Source organism: Cataglyphis hispanica, chromosome 19 (genome assembly GCF_021464435.1).
Source record: "Cataglyphis hispanica isolate Lineage 1 chromosome 19, ULB_Chis1_1.0, whole genome shotgun sequence".
Lineage (NCBI taxonomy): Eukaryota > Metazoa > Arthropoda > Insecta > Hymenoptera > Formicidae > Cataglyphis > Cataglyphis hispanica.
Window position 1 is genome coordinate 577316 of NC_065972.1, and position 18608 is coordinate 595923.

The following is an 18608-nucleotide window of genomic DNA, read 5'->3' on the forward strand; positions in this document are numbered from 1 at the left end:
GTCGAGTCTCTCGCTGCATTCGTCGTCGCGTTGCGCTCGCCTTCGGTTGCGCGTCCCGCGCTATTAATACACACGGTACGTCTTACGACGCGCAGTTGTCGTCCGATTCGCGGGTGGACGGGGAGCATTTGGCTATGAACGGCGAGTAGTCTACTACGACTTGCCGATCGCAATCCGGAGGACGAGGAAGAAAAGGAAGAGGAGGAGGAGGAGGAGCAGCGCGTTGTCGCTGATACACGCTGGACGACCATCGCCGTCGCCGTCATCAGCACCATCATCGTCGTCGCCGTCGTCGACGGGGACGATCGTCGAGTTTGGACAATGGATCGTATACTCCCGTTATTCGCGCACCGGGTCATGGAGTGTCGCGCGTGGAACGTAATCTCCCGGATGTATCGACGGGCGACGACGGGACGCGACGTCGACGACAATGTCGGGCCGCAGTCGGCGTCTCCGTCTACATCGTCGTTCTCGTCCCGAGAAGAGGCACCCCTGTTACCCGGACGAGATCATACGTGCAGCAGCGAGGCGTGCCGGTATTGCCGCGCCGTGGAGAAGACGCTGCTCTGGGAGGACTTTACCTTCTTCGTCAACGTCTACCTAATCATCCTGCTCAGCGTGACGATCTGGTGAGACGGCAAACTGCGCGCGCGCACGCGAAGCCTGTTCTCATTGTCTCTGGCATGTTCTCCGTTATGTCTTTGAGTTTTCCCCTGCGACTCCTCGCAGATTTCACGGAAATTCCCATGTTTCCCACATTCGGGTTGAGATTAGATAGATACCTAAAAAGAGGAGGATAAACGATTTATTAATCGAGATTCTCTCGTTTATAGGATCGAGAGTTTGACTTTATCTGCGCAGAAAACAAAAGGAAGAAAAAAAAGATCGCGCATCTTCCGAAGGACTCTCTTGTCTCTATCTATTTTTCTCTCCCTCTTTCTCTTTCAAACTGTCGATTGCATCATAAGTCATAAGCGATCGCCTTTGTTCTCGGCGTTTAAAGAGATCCCTTCGTCCTCTCCCTCTATCACGCTTCGCATCTTTCCGATCGCGATATCATCTCCCGTTAAGCGTTATCCTTATCGCGAATGCGACTCGGTTATTGCGCCACTGCGCTTTGCTGCTGCGTCTTTTTGTTTTCACGCGAGCGTTTTGCTCGACGCGACGCGCCTCCCGGCCGTCCACCCGTGACGTCATATCGTTGCTACAGCTGTTTTACGTTTTGCGTGCATGGAGAGTAACTTCGCCTTCTAGGTCAAGGCTCCGGAACGGGTTGCACTGCGTGGAGATGTATACATACATATACATGCATAGACATATAGATGATATATGTATTTATCTCTCTTTCTTTCTCTTTCTCTCTTGAGCGCTCTATCTCTGTCGTGACGTTTTATCTAAGCTTCTACGCCGATGAAAAATCTTGCTGATAAGATTCTTGTGCGTTTGTTTTGATAATTCGCTCGCGCTTCACTTCCGGTATACATTGCACGTTGTTCAAACGAGAGAACCGTGCGAGCACGTGTTCCTTATTTTGATGAAAGAGTTCTTGTATTAGACCGGTGTCGATCTTTATCTCGCCGAGATTTTATTTAAGATATACGATCAAAAAATTTATCATTAAATTTTAATTTTAAATCTATTACTAGATTTATTTTGAATTACTTTGTCTCTGTGATTTTACTCACTTTTTTAGTCTTTTTTATATAAATTTTCGAGAGAAAATATCCTTAAAATATATATATTTTTTATTTTATTATGAAATATGTATAAATTAAAATATATTAATATAAAATATATAAATTATTATAAAACATGTAATATATAATATGAGTTCTCTTATGAATATTTTCTTTCTTCTTCAAAAATCTTGGAAACTTTCTCCGGAATTTCTCTACAAAGAAATGATCTGGAAATTTATGGTTATTGTTTTTATAGGACTTACGACACGCTTATATCTGTTGCAGGATTTACGGTATGCTTGGAGTATCAACAGCGCGGATACCTTTCAGAATTCTCACCGTTTATTTTATTATACAGTTAATGGTCGCCTTCAAATTCATGGATATTCTGGCTCCATCAGAGTAAGTAGTCGAAACAAGCATTTTTGCACACAAATTAAAAAAGCATACAAGTATGCTTCTCGCATTTTAAATAATTCATATCGCGAACAGATCGCACTATCAGTTATTTTATAATTAATATTATATATTGTAATAATTATATACATAAAAATTATTAGCAAGAAACAATAACTATTGTTTTTTTCTTCAGTAATAATCGATAAATAAAAATAAAGATATTAATTTTATATAAACGCGTTTCAGGGACCATCAAAGGGTATGCAGTAGACTTCACTGGCTGTGGAGAAGCCTGCGACAATTGAGGAACGAGCAACCAGGATTGGTAAGAGCTGTCTTTGTTCGATATTGTAAAATAAGGGATGGAAAAATGGAATTTTACAAAGGAGGTGGAGATTGAGAATCTTATTTACGATCGCGTATTTTAGCATTGCGCCATCCTTTGCCTCGTGGCGTTCGGCCTATGGCTTTTTGGTCGTATCAACACATCAACCGACCATTCGATATATTGGGGAATTGTATTAGGCCCTTTAATTATGCGGTTACCCTTGAAACTGTCAGACAAACTATCGGAATATTTTAAGTTGCACAGAGGTAAGCGTTTGGATTTTATTGAAAAATAATTTCTCTCAAATTTCTATACAAGACTTTTTAAAGATTAATTTACATTACAACAATTGGAGGCAACGAATTAAGAAATTGTTTAACTGAAGAAACTGGATTAATTTAACTAAAAAACATTTAATTATTTCTTCTTTTATATTATTTTGTTTGCTATAGGAGAATCTTGTTAAAGTTGTGACAAATCTTCATAATCGAGCTCTTTTTCTCATATCTTTTACTATAACGTTTAGAAAGACGTTCATATATTAGGGTTTTTTTTTTCCCTTCCCAGAATGGGAGTGCGACAGTGAGATCGGGGACGAGTTTCTACCGGTGGTGACAGAAGCGAATCTTCAGGTGCTAAATCGAGTGGGGGACACGGGTGATCATTCGCCTACACCGACGAGCGTATTGTCAGATACTCAAAATGGTAAACAGCGATGAATTCATTATTTATACAAAAGCATAAAATTATAGCATAAATTATAAAGCATAAAATTTAGCATAAAATTCAATTCAACTCGCGTTTCATTAAAAGTTTTATCAAAAAGTGTACATGCATTTATGAGTTCCTTCTAAATATAATTTATAATCGCCTTATTTATCTCGTCCGCTATAATACAAAACAGAATTAATTAAAATTAGAATCAATAAATTGAAGTAATTCGCGTTGACTGTTACATCTCGCCATTACTTACAGATTCTTTTTACGATGAGGACTTCATAGAAGCTTTCCATGAAAAGATGTTATCTCTGACTTATTACGGAGAGGGAAGCACCGATGGTGTAGAAATGTCGGAACTGGAGCTCAGCGCTGGCGAAAATGATGCCGAGGGTGAAGAAGATATAAAGTTTCAGACCGGCCACTTCGAGAAGAGTTCGTCCTCGTCCTCCGAGGAGGAAGCCTTCGATGCGAAGAAGATAGAAAAGATCGCGGTCAGTAGCGATGAGAGCAACGGTGACAGTGACTTCGAGATAATTGACAAGGAGGAAATAGTAAAGATGGAGATGTGATGAAGATTGATCCGTATAAAAAAATAAAATGCTATTTTCGTGTGCGATTAAATTAATATAAAAATAAAATACCCTAAACGAGAAAAAAACCAATCTTTATAATCGGTTGCAAACAATCAATTAATTTATCAAGCGACGATAATAATAACTTTGCTTTTTTCGAATCGAGATTATCTCGATTAAAGATATGACAAATCAAATAAATAATTTTAGTTTATGTCACAATTGTCTCTCGATGTAAATTCGCGCGCGTATAAAGAAACGATCGAAAGTGCGAGAATCGAGAGAAAAAGAAATATTATTTATTTAAACAAATACAGTCGAGTCTTCTTATTCTTCATTCTCATTCTGTTTTATTTCTTTATGACTTCTCTTGTTACGTTCTATTTCACATTGGTGACTATGTTTAGAGTGAGAAAGCAGTTGAAAACATCATATGTGCAATTAGAAAAGTGACAGGCAGAATAAGAAAGATAGAATAAGAAGGCAGACAGTAAGAAATACGAGGACTTGACTGTAGATATGTATGTATGAATGATACTACAGAATCATATTTAATATCTTGGATGATTAAAATAGGCATATGTACATTTGCAATGTAATAAATATGCACCTGTGTACAAACGTTTTAACCTGAACAGTCACGAGTTCACGCTTTTTGACTTAATTGCGATAATTAAGTGATGACGACAATGCTGTGCAACAGTAAGAATACGAGAGATAAAATGAGAAAAATAATCGACAGAGACTGCACTTCGAGTAGCGCGAACAAATGTTTTAGACGTGTAAGGATGTATCATATTGTAACATGCTGCGAGGTGTAAAAAAAAAAAGAAAAAATGCGCAAGAAGATACCGACGAGACGTTTGTCAAGTCTCCGACACGTTTTTGTAGCCTATTTATAATTGGTGTCTGTCGTCTTGTTCTTGTCTATACATCTCTAACATTTGAAAATACACGATACTGAAAGTATATTGTCGTCATCATGTGTGTATTGAGCTTCTCCCTCGCGCGCAGTCAACTATAAATCTTTTGGTAGTCTTAAAAGCATAACGGTAGGAAACATCATCTATTATCTCTATACATTTGTAAAACAACAAAAAGAATTAGCGCATTAAAATTGACATTTTAATTTACAAAAATATATTTAATAAAAAAATATACTTTAAATATTTATAATTTAATTTTTCTAATTTTGTAGAAATTTGTTATAATTAAGATTATATATAATACTATAATCAAGAATATTTTAAGAATGTCATTGCACTTCTAATTTTGCAGGCGACGATTTGACTTAATTATGCTATTATTCGCGCATCTATGTTGCACATAAATGCTCTTCCAAGACGTTTTTCGATTCTACGTTATTTACCAATATATTAGCACTTTCTTCATCACAAACTTGATTGTTTATATCAACTGATATTGTACTATTTACATTACTTACATCGATTTGCATTGTACTATTTACATTGACTAGCATCGCGTTATTTACATCGACAGGCATAAGATCTTGCGATTCCTCTTCTTTGAATTGCGCAGGAACGATCGGTTGGGCATTTTTCCTCTCTGGTAACACTCTCAGGAATGCCTCTTGCCAAGAATTACCCTCTGTTATTCTCAATAGTATCTCAAAAACTAGATAAATTCAGTCATTGGCAATATAAATCTCAAAATGTAACTTGAATTGCATGAATCTAATTATAAAGAATATATCTCTTCATGGGATAAGTTTAATTCTATCCAGAATTTATTTTTTGCAAAGTAATCAAAGAAAAATTAGACACTCATAAAATTATGTAAACAATATTAGTTATTTAAAAAAAAAATTAATGTCTCAACACTTACCGTGATCAATAGTTAAAACTTTTCTCGCCTTCATCCGCAGAAATTTATCCAATGGCAATCGCCCATGTCTGACACCCGCGTCTTTCGCTAGCTTGTAGCATATACCCTATGTTTCAAACATTCGTTAAAGAACTTTGTCAAGAACAATGAACCAAATAAGTCTCACCTTATGCGCATTATGATCGACGAGACCGCCTATGACATATACACATTCGTGATCGAGACGATCTATCACATTTTCTGATTCGCTCGTTAGATATACAATTTTGTCCTTGGGGTAAATGTTTAAGTATGACTCAGTATGAAAATTCACCTGCAAATCATTGCAATAAATCTAAATATTTTTTAATCACTTTCAATCGTAGATGAAAAAAGTATGCATAAATGGCAATTACATCCCAGTGTTCGTATCCATTGTGCCTCTCCATGTCGGCTCGTGATCTACCAGTGAAACTCGTGAGAGAGAATTGCATCGGTGCTGTTGCTCTTCTATTTAAAGTATAGCACCTCAGTATCTGCTTCGTTAGCTTAGCAATATCCTTGTCGATCATTAACTCATCAAATGATAAATCAATGGTTACAATTAACTTGCAAGGACTAATCGCCATGGTGCTCCTCTTTAAAAACTGCCGAGACGGGCCCAGACTCAAATTATTCGCGCGCGCATATGCACGTTTTTCCTTCGCTTTAGCCCTCTCTCGCAATCTGCAATAAACACATTGTTATAAGGTGTGACATGTGAAACTTACCGAATAAAAAAACCTAATATACAAAGTTTTTTATTTATAAAAGATGAATATAAAATTATACAAATTATTAAAAATGAGGAACTGTAAATAAATCATTTCTCATGATAGTTGACGTAAAAATTATAAAGACAGAAAATAATACATATAAATTTCTCCTTTTAACAATAAGATTTATTCTCCGGAAACATGAAAGATACGACAAAGTTGTCATAATTTATAAAATTTCGAATGCGCCGCGAGACTTTCTAACCTCTTTTCAATCTTCCGTTCTAGCCATTTTTCCTTCTTCTGCATTTTCTTCAATTGACGCTTGCTCATATTCGATGGTAATTCGGGTAATGTATTCGCAATGACATTCTTGTTCTCTTCTGTAGATACGTTGTCCATATTGTCAATTAATCATTAATCCTTTCCGACGTGATCACGTATCATATCATATACAATGTATATATACATATATAATATATAAGAGTACGATATATATGTTTATAGGGATTCTAGAGAAAAGTAGTTTAGTAGCACTCAAACGTGATTGGCTCTTCTTTTTATAACCAACAAATCAACGTCGAGTGTTGACACATGTATATTTCCACTTGTGGCGTATCTACTCTCACTATATCTATGACACAGGCAGCTTCGCCATAACCTCTAATCTTCAAATAGAACGGGTACCGCCATCATACACTGAACTACCGATCGGAAAAGTATAAAGCGATAAATTGAAAGATATCAATAATCAAGAATTATCCAGTACAAGAGTCTCATGTGCTCGATTATTCACGTCGCTCGTTATGGAATGGGATAATAAATCGTTTTGCGAAAGATATACAGTTATCGCGTCTCTCGGTCGCTCGATTAGAATAGTTCGATGTAACCGTTGAGAAGGGAGCAAAGAAGGGTGAAAAGTGGAAACATTCGCGGATTACGCGAAACGCCGATTTTTTCTTCGAACATGTGAGCCTTCCTCGAGATTCGCATCACTTTACGGTTTATATATACATATATATATATATATACATTATAGATTATTATAGATTACATATATATAAATAAATAAACATACGTGTATATATGTATGTACATATAAATGAATGTAAATAATGGTGTTTCGGGCTGTCATTTATTCGCTAGCGATATTTCTGCGCTTCAGTGCCATACAAGCAAGTATGTATCTCTGAGTCATTACATAATTATTGCATAAATGTGAAAAATATAAACTTTGCGCGTTTCCACAGAACCAGAATCGCAGGGTTACTGCGCACCTTATAGCGGCAAGATCTGTAAGAAATATCTCACTGGTATCGGGAAGGTCTGGTTTAACGATTCCAATGACAATCCCGGCGGATGGCTGAACGAGAAGATCACGACGAATCTCTGGGAAGAATTGATAGAGACACTTCTGGAACCATGTCGTTCGGCGGCAGAAGTGCGATATCTTAAAATTATAAATTTCAAGACACAAAGAATCGATGAGGGAATATTTATTATTTCTATTCCGTTGCAGAAAATGCTTTGCATGTACGCGTTTCCACTATGCCATGAATCGGTGGGCCTCCCCTTATGTTACGAGGACTGCATGGCCGTACGCCAGCAATTTTGCTTCAACGACTGGGCAATCATCGAGGATAACAAGCAGAGAGATATTTACATTCGTTCGCGTGGACATTTTGTGCTACCAGAATGCGAGAGCCTACCCAAAGTGAACAAGGAAGTTCCTACCTGTTCGCACGTACACCTCACCGACATGGATGAAGAGGTTGTCACCTGTAAGTTGTTACGCTTGTTAAATTATGTCACATAGTATAAAGGCAAATAGAAAATGTAAATTATCTATTGTATAATACATCGACTTTCTTAGATGATTGCATCAGAGGCAATGGTAGATTCTATATGGGAAAAGTCAACAAGACGAAATATGGATTAGACTGCCAATCGTGGAGCGCGCAAGTGCCGCACAATCACGATAAACCGCCTGATGTCTTTCCACAGATTCGATATGGCGAAAATTACTGTAGAAATGCGGGCGGCGACGAGCCAGTACCATGGTGTTTCACGACCGATCCCTTAATACGTTGGGAACATTGCGATATTCCTGTATGTGGTGGGTATAATCAAAATGTTAATAATATTTTATCGATAAAAAGTTTTACCTCAAAATACTTAGAGACAGAGTAATAAAACTCGAAGATACATTTTTTATAAAAGTAATTTAAATTATTATATCAAAAAAGAATGTTTTTCTCTTTATTTATTTATTTACAAGAAAAATATTTTTTAGAAATGTCTTTAATATAAATTAATATCTCTCTGATTGCTTTTTTTCTAATACAATAAGTAGCATTTGAAATAATAATACAATATCTTTGTTCAGATAACATGACAACTAAAGTGGAGATTGAACCAAAAGACATAACGATGGACACTCTATTTAATAACACACTGGTGTTCATATTATCAGCATTAGGCTTTGTAATCATAGCCAGTGCATTACTGTCTATCCTCCTGAGCCAAAGACTGCACAAGCGTCATCGAGGCTACAATCCCACCGATAATCAGGTGCGTTTAACTACATATTTTTTCTTTTTATTTATATTTACACGATTTTTGCATTGATTATATAATAATACAGCATTCTAAAAGTCTTTTCTCTTCGCAGGACGTAAACATTGATTTGGATAAACTGCCTAACAACGAAGCGTATCATAAAACGAGCGCACAGCTGAATCCCAAGTTAGAAAAGCTGGAATTTCCGCGAAACAACATCATCTACGTGCGAGACTTAGGCCAAGGCGCGTTTGGTCGCGTGTTCCAGGCAAAAGCGCCAGGGCTGATTGCGGGCGAGGAATTCACGAATGTTGCCGTGAAGATGCTGAAAGAGGAGGCCTCGGACGATTTGCTGCGGGACTTTGAACGAGAGGCGTGTCTCCTCGCCGAGTTTGATCATCCCAACATTGTGAAGTTGTTGGGTGTGTGCGCACTCGGTCGGCCAATGTGCCTGCTATTTGAATACATGGGCCGCGGCGATCTCAACGAGTTCCTGCGATCGTGCTCGCCCAGCAACTACGTTATTCGCGTGACCAACACGGCGGACGATAACGGTTCGACGGCGGGCGAGCCCTCGCGGCTTTCGCACATGGATCTCATCAACATCGCCGTGCAAGTGGCGTCCGGTATGGTATATTTGTCCGATCGGAAATTCGTCCATCGCGACCTAGCAACACGCAACTGCCTAATCAACGATCAGATGATTGTTAAGATCGCTGACTTTGGCTTATCACAGAAGATATATCTACAGGATTATTATAAAGGTTGTCTCTCACTCTTATTACTATTATTATTTAGTCTACCTAGGCGATGAAGCATCATCGGAAGATGCTTCAAAGATTATTCGAGAATCTCCTTCGACTTTTAAGTAGCGTTTTCACAACTATCTTTCTCATATTCAGATACATAATTTTAAATTATGTAATTGCTTTTTAATAATATTCTCGTAATATAGGAGACGAACAAGACGCCATTCCCGTCAGATGGATGCCGCTCGAAAGTATACTTTACAACAAATATACTGTCGAGTCGGATGTGTGGGCGTTTGCCGTGTGTCTATGGGAAATCTTCAGCTTTGCGCTGCAGCCGTATTACGGGATGACGCACGAGGAAGTGGTCAAATACATCAAGGAAGGCAATGTGCTGCGATGTCCGGACAATACGCCGCAATCGATTTATGATCTGATGAAGCTCTGCTGGAACAGGCGACCATCTGACCGGCCTACATTTCGCACGATCTATCAGACTCTTGATGGCATCAAGCAGGAATTGGAAGCAGAGCGCAAATCAGACAGCGTTCCGCTACGCATTCGGGTGTGAATATAATAATGACGGTAATAATCAATTTGTTTATTTTCTTTTCACAATCGCGCACGCAGTGTGAATAATTTACAGTAAGACGAAGATATTCTACATCAGCATATATAAAAATATTTTCTCAACATTTTTCACCTATTTCAAGATACACTGTCTTATTTAAATAAATTGATTTAAAATTCAGATTTGTGTTTTGACGAAATATATTTATATTTACATTTACATAAAAAATTTTGAAAATAGAAATTCAAAAGCTATTTATTTTAGATAACGAAGTTGAACAGTAATTCAAAAATTATTTATAATTATAAAAGATTCATAATTTACACTCTGCTTAGATATATAGAAATGCTATGTCCGATTAGTATGCTGTTTTGCAAAATTCCCAAATGTATTCATAGAAAATAAAATTGTGATCATCATCTGCGCATTTTAAGTTTGATAAAAAAGGCCGATACAAAAATAATAAACAAGGGAATTTTATTTTTTATATTGGTCAAGTAAAATATAGAATTTGCGTGTAATATATTTATTTGGATCATTCGAATTTCACACTGTGTGACAGATTAATTAAAAATAAAGGGATATATTGCATCTCTACTATTTACTTAAATTATATTTTCAGGTAATTAAGTGTTGTGTATCATGCGTATGATGTGAAATGCCTGCCTGCCTTTTTAGTTGAATTCACTTCGATATTAAATCAATTATCAGTCGCGAGAAGTCGGAAAAGGACCAATGTATAAAATGAAAGCGCAATACTGTACTATTGCGTTAACTTCTCTTCGTCTTCTAAAATGTGGATGTTCGTCCCTATCGGGAAACATAGTATTTCTCTTTTATACTTTTTCCCGAAAAACTTTTTTTTCGGATTATATCGTGTTAACTTAAGAAGATTGACGCTCGTTTCGATTTACTGTTTAATTAGCTTCCGGTTATCCAATTAGAGCTGCCATTTTTCTGATTCTCGGAATCGGAAATTCCGGAGATTTAGATTTTTTTATCCCTGGGTTCTAATAAATGTAAATATATATATGAATTTGTGTGTGTGTGTTATGTAATTTTAATTTGAAAATAATTTTTACAAATGACAATTTCATAATTTAATATTTATTTTTCTATTTATTATTTTTTAATTAAAATTCTAAGTATAATTTATACAAAAATTAAAGAAGAGATCTTTATATTCTTATTTTTTCTCTTTATATATATAATTCATTAAAAACTATAGTATGTTATTTTTATATATATTTCTTGAATAAGTTTTATGTTATGTAATTAATTAAATTTCTTATATAACATTATATTATCCTTGTTTTTCTCGGTTATATAAAATAAAATTTATTAATATTTAAGTTATTATTAAAATTAATTTATATTATTTATTTATAAAATTTTACATAATGTTTTTAAAAACATTTGCGAATTGTTGCAAATTTTCATTATTAGATATCACTATTTAATTAAGATTCGTTTTATATTTACTTTATATAAGAAATTGACGAATTTTAATGATGTTTTTCGCGTTTACAATTACCATATGCATACATATTTTCTTTCAGGCCTATAGCCTTCAGATAGTGAAATGTTAAGGTGGCAGTTCTAATTTCGGATTCAAGTAACGCTTTTACAAGCAAAGCATAACTCGAATCTGTACAAATAATAAAATAAGAGCGATATGGCTATGAAAGCGCATTTAGCGATGTTATATCTAGAGGCTCCTTGATTGTTAGACGTGTGTTAGGTTGTTAGATCATTTGCTGTATTAAAGAAAAGAAAGACATAAATGAAACTTATTATGAAAAAAGATGTTAAATGAATTAAGTGAGTATATACCAGAAGATTGTTGTAACTTAAGAAAAAAATACAACTCTTCTACCGATAAAAACTGGCGCTTTGTCATAATTTTCTTGTGTGTATAATAATTTTAAATTATTTCTTTTTTCAATGGTTGCATATAATATTTCTTCTAATTGCGTTTAGCTTGCTAATTATATTTAATGCGTGATGCGTAAAAGAATTTTGGAATAGGATTTTAGTGTATACGATATAGGGTGTATCGGAAAATACTCTATGGAAAAGGCTAATCGCGTTATTTGGTTGTCCTTTATTTATAGTTCGCGACTTTCGACTCGCTAACTGCCTTGTTAGGAAGATAGTTTGTTGTTTCGTTCGACTTGTAATTTTAACGAAACATACCGAGACTGAAATGACTGAATCGACACTAGCCATTTCATCACTGCCGCAATTACATTCCAGTAAATGTGTTATTGTTGCGCCATACGGGAGAATCGTATCCACATACGCTATAGGTGTTGCGTGTATAAAGATCTTTTTTTTTCTTCTTTTCCTTTTATTCAACGTGTAAGAGTATGCATAGACTACATGTAACAATACTTCTTCGATCTCATCGATTTATTTTTACTAGTAATGCGTATTCGTTCCGATTAATCGTTAAAAAGAAAAAGAAAGTTATAACAGCACGGTACGTTTGTCAGAAAAGATATTTTCGTTATCAAATGAAATATTACGCTACGATGTCGTGTATATCGTCGCGCCGAGGAAACGGAATCGAAGAGAATTTATTTTCGAAAAAAATCGTCCCAAATCTACATCTTTTTGAAAAATAGAAATCACGCGTTATAAGAATCATCGTGAATATTTCTTTGTTGTTTTTCAATGTAGATTTAAAAGGATTTCGGAAATAAGTTTCTCCATCGATGTAAGTCCATCATTCTGCGAAATACAGTAACAACTCGACGACATAACGTGTAAAAACTTGCGAATTCTTCCAGCGAATAATCAATGTAGTGTGATCTTTGTAAATAATCGATAAATCGTGTTTCACGAATCTGTACCGTTGACAATATCGTTTATACTATTTCTATACAGTATATATAGTACTGATTGTACCGTTCTCGATCGCTCTTTCCGTTGTAGATTTCAATTGTATCACACTGAAAAATACCCAATAATCGATAATTGTATCACGAACACCTTGAAGGAGAAAGTACGAAACTCCACCGATGTACAATTTTAACGGAAGGAATAAACAACCAATTTCATAATACTTAAGATGATTTTCTCTCCCTTATACGACAGATATCTAGAATAAATGGACTGATACGAACTTTTTGTCTTGTATGTATATTGTATTAAATATTTAAAGCACTGATATGTGTAGACCAATCAGAAAATTGTATTATTGTACATAACAACTACGTTTTTACATTGCATCATAAGTATATTTTTTGCAGCCACATATTTTTTTGTATATATATATATATATATATATATATATATATATATATATATATATATAAGACTAATTTAAAATAATTCACCGGTTTTATAAAAAGCATACTCGGTTTACATCTTATTTATATTAATATAAGATATATATTACATGTATTTTATATATGTCATAGATTCCTTGTAAATTTAGCATTCTTTTTACATAAAAGGCCTAAGCTTTTTATGAAACGCCAAAGAAATTCGACGCTCTATATAGAGGCTAAGCCTTTTTATAAAAAAAATTCTGATTTTATAAAAAACCTATAAAACATATATATATATATATATATATATATATATATATATATATATATATATGCGCACATTTTATACATATATATATATGTATGTATATGTCATTTTCTTATACTAATTTATGTGTAGATATACATAAAACGTCATATATATAACATAACATGTTCAGTGCAACAAGTTTCTAGTCACAATATCATGATATTACACATCTTTGGTATATTTATCTTTCTTTTTTTCTCTCTCTTTCTCTTTCTATTCGTCGTAATGCTTAGCATAAATGTGCAAAATATGGAATGATTATTTTTCGAGGTGACTAGCTTTATTTGATTCAGTTCTTGTATCTTTAACACGCCTTGAGCTTACATTCAACAAAAAATATCTCGATAGATATGTTGATTCTAATAAGAATTTCTTTTTTCAATACTTGTAAACTCTATCATTCTATATAAGCGAAAATCAACAAATAAGTTCATACATTTATAGCTGATTAATACAAATATTGATGTGGTACCTTAAAAGGTAAATCATTATGCCTAATAGTTATTGTAATTCTCTCTCTTCTCTCTCTTTATGTTGTTAATATGTACTGAATACTTAGAGACTAAAAAAAGGAACATATCTGTAATATTAATACTTTGAGAATCACCTAACGCATGCTCATATATAGCATGAATTACCGGAAATAAAGTATCTTTCTTGAATTCGAAGTACGAAGGAAAACAAAACAGAGCACAATTGGGATGACTTTAAGCACTTCTAACATTTTTACAATTACATTTAATATAAATATAATATTCCATTAAAAAGAAAAAATTAATAAAAGAAAGAAAATAATATCTATCATGTTTACTTTTATCTAAATTGTGTTCCAGACATCTTCGTACTTGTGAGAGAACTGCATTAAAATATTCTATTCCTAATGACTCACCTTGTACATTTTTATCGCTCACGTGTACAATTCTTTGTATAACTTGTATTAGAGCTTGTATTATGGAAGATACCAAAAGATCTATATAAGTACTATATGACTTACATTGTCATTTGCATGAAATGTCAACGATGAGATCGTACAATCAAAATGCATCCTTTATATTCTGAAACTGTCGCACGGCCAAGTCTACCGGTAAGTTGAACTTGTAACTAGTGAGACGGTCCAAGGTGTGAAATGCGTCTTGGAAACCTGAAAGTTGTGTCATTAGAAGTATCGTATGTCTCTACAATTACTCAAATTTTGACTCATACCTGTTTTTACAACATAGCTCCATGAGAGATAATAATTTTCCAGAAGATATTGGCATTGCAAAATCAATTTCAGCCAAATCACCAGTTTATTAGCGCTAAAAATAATAATTGTTTAATAAAAATTAACATAGCGATATAAATAATAAATACAAATCAACTAATGAAAAGCTACAATAATAAAACAATAGCTCTATATAACTTCACAATATTGTATCATTACTCACTTTAAAGCTGCGCATACGAACGCTTTAAAGTGCGAATCGTAACTTCGCTTGTACGGACTGTGCGAGGCAATAATGTTACCTATGGTCGTCAACAAGCTCTAGAAAAAAAATATATAGAAAGATAAATAATGATACGAGATTTCCATTTATAGATGATAGAATGTCCAATAGAATCTTATTACAATTCAACGAGACGACGATTATCGAAAGCGATCAATCGGAAAGAATTTATAGTATATATGTTTTATTTTAGCTTCTCAATCGCAATTTCCTGGTCATCCTGATCTTTCATAAGATACCTGTTTCGATGAGGCTATCCTCCCAGCCGCGAGATCAAGATTGAAGCTTTGTGACAGCTTCTGCGCGGGACTAGAATTGTAACGACGCCCATTTTTAATCTCGTAATACTTGAGTATCAGTTCCCAGACGTGCATGAAATTCGCCGATGTAACGTTGCGCTGCGGAAAGCAGCCAACGAACGGCACCACGCTGGATCCAGAACGCGTCACGTCCGCGGTCAAACCGTGTTGCACGAGATCTCTGATCGAGATCGCGAGGTGTTTCCTTACAGCAGACGTGAGTCTCGCATTGGCGTGCGACGCCGAATCCGAGTCGGATGTGTAATCGTTCTCGTTGTCATCGATATCGTCATCGTCCTCCTCGTCATCGTCGGCGGGTCGTCGCTGTTGTCGCTGCGACATCTCCGCGATTGTTTCCAGCACGTGTTCAACGGCAATATCCAATCTGGTGCGCAGATCGCGCCAATTGTGCACCGGATTCTTCTTACCGCCAAAGTTCCGACGCACCCGTTCGCTGCCGCAACCCAGCTGTGATATCAGAAACATATGCAGGAGCGCGACCACCTTGCGAACGGTATTGAGGGTTCTGGTGCGGCTGGCACTGCTCGCATCCCCCTCGATCGGTCCCCTTCCCCGGTCGAAGCGCCGTTTGGCGCCATAAGAGCCCGACGAACTGCCTGCGTGCACCGGACACGCGCACGTACACGCCAAAGTTTCCGTGCTGACTTCACCCTGAAGGTAGTTTATGAAACGCTCCAAGTCGGCGACCTGCGTCTTCAGCTGGGAGACTAGTTGCTCCTTCATCTTCAACGGGCTGACGATCTGTCATATTACATATATATTAGTAGTTGCTTTAAGTATATTGCATAAAAATATTACATTACGTTAAAAATGTCTCAGAAGCAGATATTCTTTTAATCACAGCTTGTATGGCTAGTTTAAGAATTATCTTTCTTTAGTGAAAGAATATATCTCATTCTTTTTCAATTTTAAATATTATATATCTTTGATTTCAAATTAAAGCATTGAGACATTTGAAGCGTAACGATTTCGAAATTTGACATACTTGACTTATGGCGTAATCGACTTGCCACCTAAGATCGTCCGCCGGTAATTTGCACAGATCGTCCACGTCAAAATTCAACTTTTCTTTTAAATGACCTGCGAGCAAAGCGATTTTACGTTCTCTTTTCTGCGCAATACATTTTCGATAAAATTCTAAAACTCACTAATTATGATATTTTGTCTTTCAAGAATGACGCTCTGCGGTAGATCGGCGTCACCAGTTTCGTACGCGTATTTTTCCAGATCCTCCAATTGAGATTTTAATTGACTTATCAGCTCTCTCTGTTTCGTTCTCTGCATTGCCATTTTGGATTCGACTTCCGCATCAGTAATTACATCAGTTACCTACAGTTATATTCAATGCGATTGAACAACTATCAAATAATATTAAACAGTTATAAATATTAAGAAAAAATAAAGTTAACAAAATGTTCTTTTACTACTGTAGTTTTACACAGTAGTTCTGTTACTACTGTGCTGTAGCAAAAAAAAAAAATATATATAAAATTATAACAGGCATTTAAACTTGCTTTTATCTACAACAGTTAAATTAATCACACATAAAGAAGGATAGGACATATTTGGATATAAAAATAAAAGAAAAATACATAGAAAAATTTTATTGCACATTCAGAAATAGTATTAAAGGAACAAAAAAACACAAGTATAAAACATAAATGTAAGTTTATAACTTATATAAATAAGTAAAATATGAAGCAAAAAAGAAATAAAACATAATAAATAAGAGATGAACATAATTTAAAAAGGAAGATATTTAGATATGACTAGATGTAAAAATGAATAATAAATAAAGATAAGCATCAAAGCAATAAAAATAAAATTGCCAAAACAAAACAATAAAAAAATTAGCAAAAATATAAGAAAATCGTCTATATTGAAAAAATTAAAGAAAATTTTCTTTCCATATGGCTTACATTTCGATCACAAGCTACAGACAAGATCGGCGTGATAGATCTGCTTTCTAATAATAAGCTGTTTGGTACGTCTGGTATTCCCCTAAATGCGAATTCCTCCAACTCTTTGAGCAGTGTTTCCTTTTCGCTAGCTGGTGCATCCACAATCTGTCGTAGACGAAACTGAACCTACGCAAGTTTTCGTTAATCAATAAATATTATTAAGCAAAACAAGACAATTAAGTTTAATTTTGAATGAACATAATTTCGATCCTCATACCTGAGCAAAATGAGTGGTTAATGCTATAAGAGACGAGTTCAACATCTCCTGTTCCTCTTCTAACATCTTTACCCTCTCCATATCATAAGCAAGACTAGAAACATAAGAGAATATTATTTTATCTACAACGCGTAAAAAAACTTATCTTCTATTTAGATTTTTAATTATAATTCTTATCTAATAATTTGATTTAGGTTAATATTTATGTAACTGTTTTTATCCTTACAAAAAGTAGAATGTTTTTAAAGCTTGATCATCTATTTTTTAAACACTTACTCTATAGAATATATATTATAAATATTCTAAAATATATTAATGTGAGTTTATACTTGAAATAAAAAGAGAGAGACGCACTTGTCTACGTTGGCATTGACATATTTGTACTCGTCCGCGAATTCGTCGCCGTCGTTGGCGCCAACGGGGGCCCATCTCTCCCCGGACGGTCTGCTCTCGCTGCTCTCATCCGAATTTTCAATCTCGTCGCTCTCGCAGAGCGTCCGCGAATGTCGCCCTACGCCGTCCATCGTCTCCTTATCGCTCATTACCTCGCCTACCTCCTGGTTGGCATGTTAACAATACGAAAGCATATCGATCTGTACAACTCTTCGTGTGTCGGACACATATCCGGATCAGACAGCTTGATGTCTCGCGATTGTTTACATACCATGACAATTTACGGTTTATGTGTCCTCTGCGCACAATGGCTGTCTCGAACGCAGACGATCCGGAGAGACTTTAGATCGCAAACTCTCCCTTTTTCTTTTCTTTTTTTCCGATATCTAAATCATTATTAATTGACCAGATGCGCACGTGTACGGCCGTGACGCTACAGACGTCAGACGTCAGACCATGATGTCAGACGTCAAACGAATAAAGCATAGA

General features: G+C 35.4%; 4 protein-coding genes across 7 annotated transcripts; 2 read left to right on the forward strand and 2 right to left on the reverse strand.

The window, feature by feature from the left end:
* The first annotated feature begins 14 nt into the window (after window positions 1-14).
* On the forward strand, window positions 15-4667 carry LOC126856756 (uncharacterized). The gene is made up of 6 exons (XM_050605571.1): window positions 15-629; window positions 1965-2081; window positions 2325-2403; window positions 2507-2672; window positions 2974-3111; window positions 3382-4667. The coding sequence occupies exons 1-6, from the start codon at window positions 322-324 to the stop codon at window positions 3693-3695; spliced, it is 1122 nt and encodes a 373-aa protein (XP_050461528.1). The 5' UTR covers window positions 15-321; the 3' UTR covers window positions 3696-4667.
* On the reverse strand, window positions 636-6730 carry LOC126856758 (tRNA methyltransferase 10 homolog A). 3 transcript variants are annotated; one of them, XM_050605574.1, is made up of 6 exons: window positions 6543-6730; window positions 5939-6248; window positions 5710-5856; window positions 5544-5649; window positions 5143-5333; window positions 636-782 (listed from the first exon to the last, which is right to left on the reverse strand). In XM_050605574.1, the coding sequence occupies exons 1-6, from the start codon at window positions 6677-6679 to the stop codon at window positions 771-773; spliced, it is 903 nt and encodes a 300-aa protein (XP_050461531.1). In that variant the 5' UTR covers window positions 6680-6730; the 3' UTR covers window positions 636-770. The 3 variants fall into 3 exon arrangements, with proteins under 3 accessions (XP_050461531.1, XP_050461530.1, XP_050461529.1); XM_050605573.1 differs by lacking the exon at window positions 636-782 and having other exon boundaries at window positions 4219-5288; XM_050605572.1 differs by lacking the exon at window positions 636-782 and having other exon boundaries at window positions 4219-5333.
* A 214-nt stretch (window positions 6731-6944) lies between these two features.
* On the forward strand, window positions 6945-13223 carry LOC126856804 (tyrosine-protein kinase transmembrane receptor Ror2). Of its 2 annotated transcripts, none has more exons than XM_050605675.1 (8): window positions 6945-7456; window positions 7528-7718; window positions 7797-8058; window positions 8151-8393; window positions 8664-8848; window positions 8949-9600; window positions 9792-10170; window positions 11716-13223. In XM_050605675.1, the coding sequence occupies exons 1-7, from the start codon at window positions 7393-7395 to the stop codon at window positions 10154-10156; spliced, it is 1962 nt and encodes a 653-aa protein (XP_050461632.1). In that variant the 5' UTR covers window positions 6945-7392; the 3' UTR covers window positions 10157-10170; window positions 11716-13223. The 2 variants fall into 2 exon arrangements, with proteins under 2 accessions (XP_050461632.1, XP_050461631.1); XM_050605674.1 differs by lacking the exon at window positions 11716-13223 and adding an exon at window positions 10779-11709.
* Window positions 13224-13359: 136 nt separating this feature from the next.
* Window positions 13360-18573, reverse strand: LOC126856805 (RUN domain-containing protein 1). The gene is made up of 10 exons (XM_050605676.1): window positions 18391-18573; window positions 18081-18283; window positions 17727-17820; window positions 17468-17635; window positions 16697-16877; window positions 16534-16628; window positions 15468-16289; window positions 15169-15266; window positions 14945-15039; window positions 13360-14882 (listed from the first exon to the last, which is right to left on the reverse strand). Exons 1-10 carry the CDS (start codon window positions 18391-18393, stop codon window positions 14776-14778), a joined length of 1866 nt encoding a protein of 621 aa, XP_050461633.1. The 5' UTR covers window positions 18394-18573; the 3' UTR covers window positions 13360-14775.
* Between the last annotated feature and the right edge of the window lie 35 nt (window positions 18574-18608).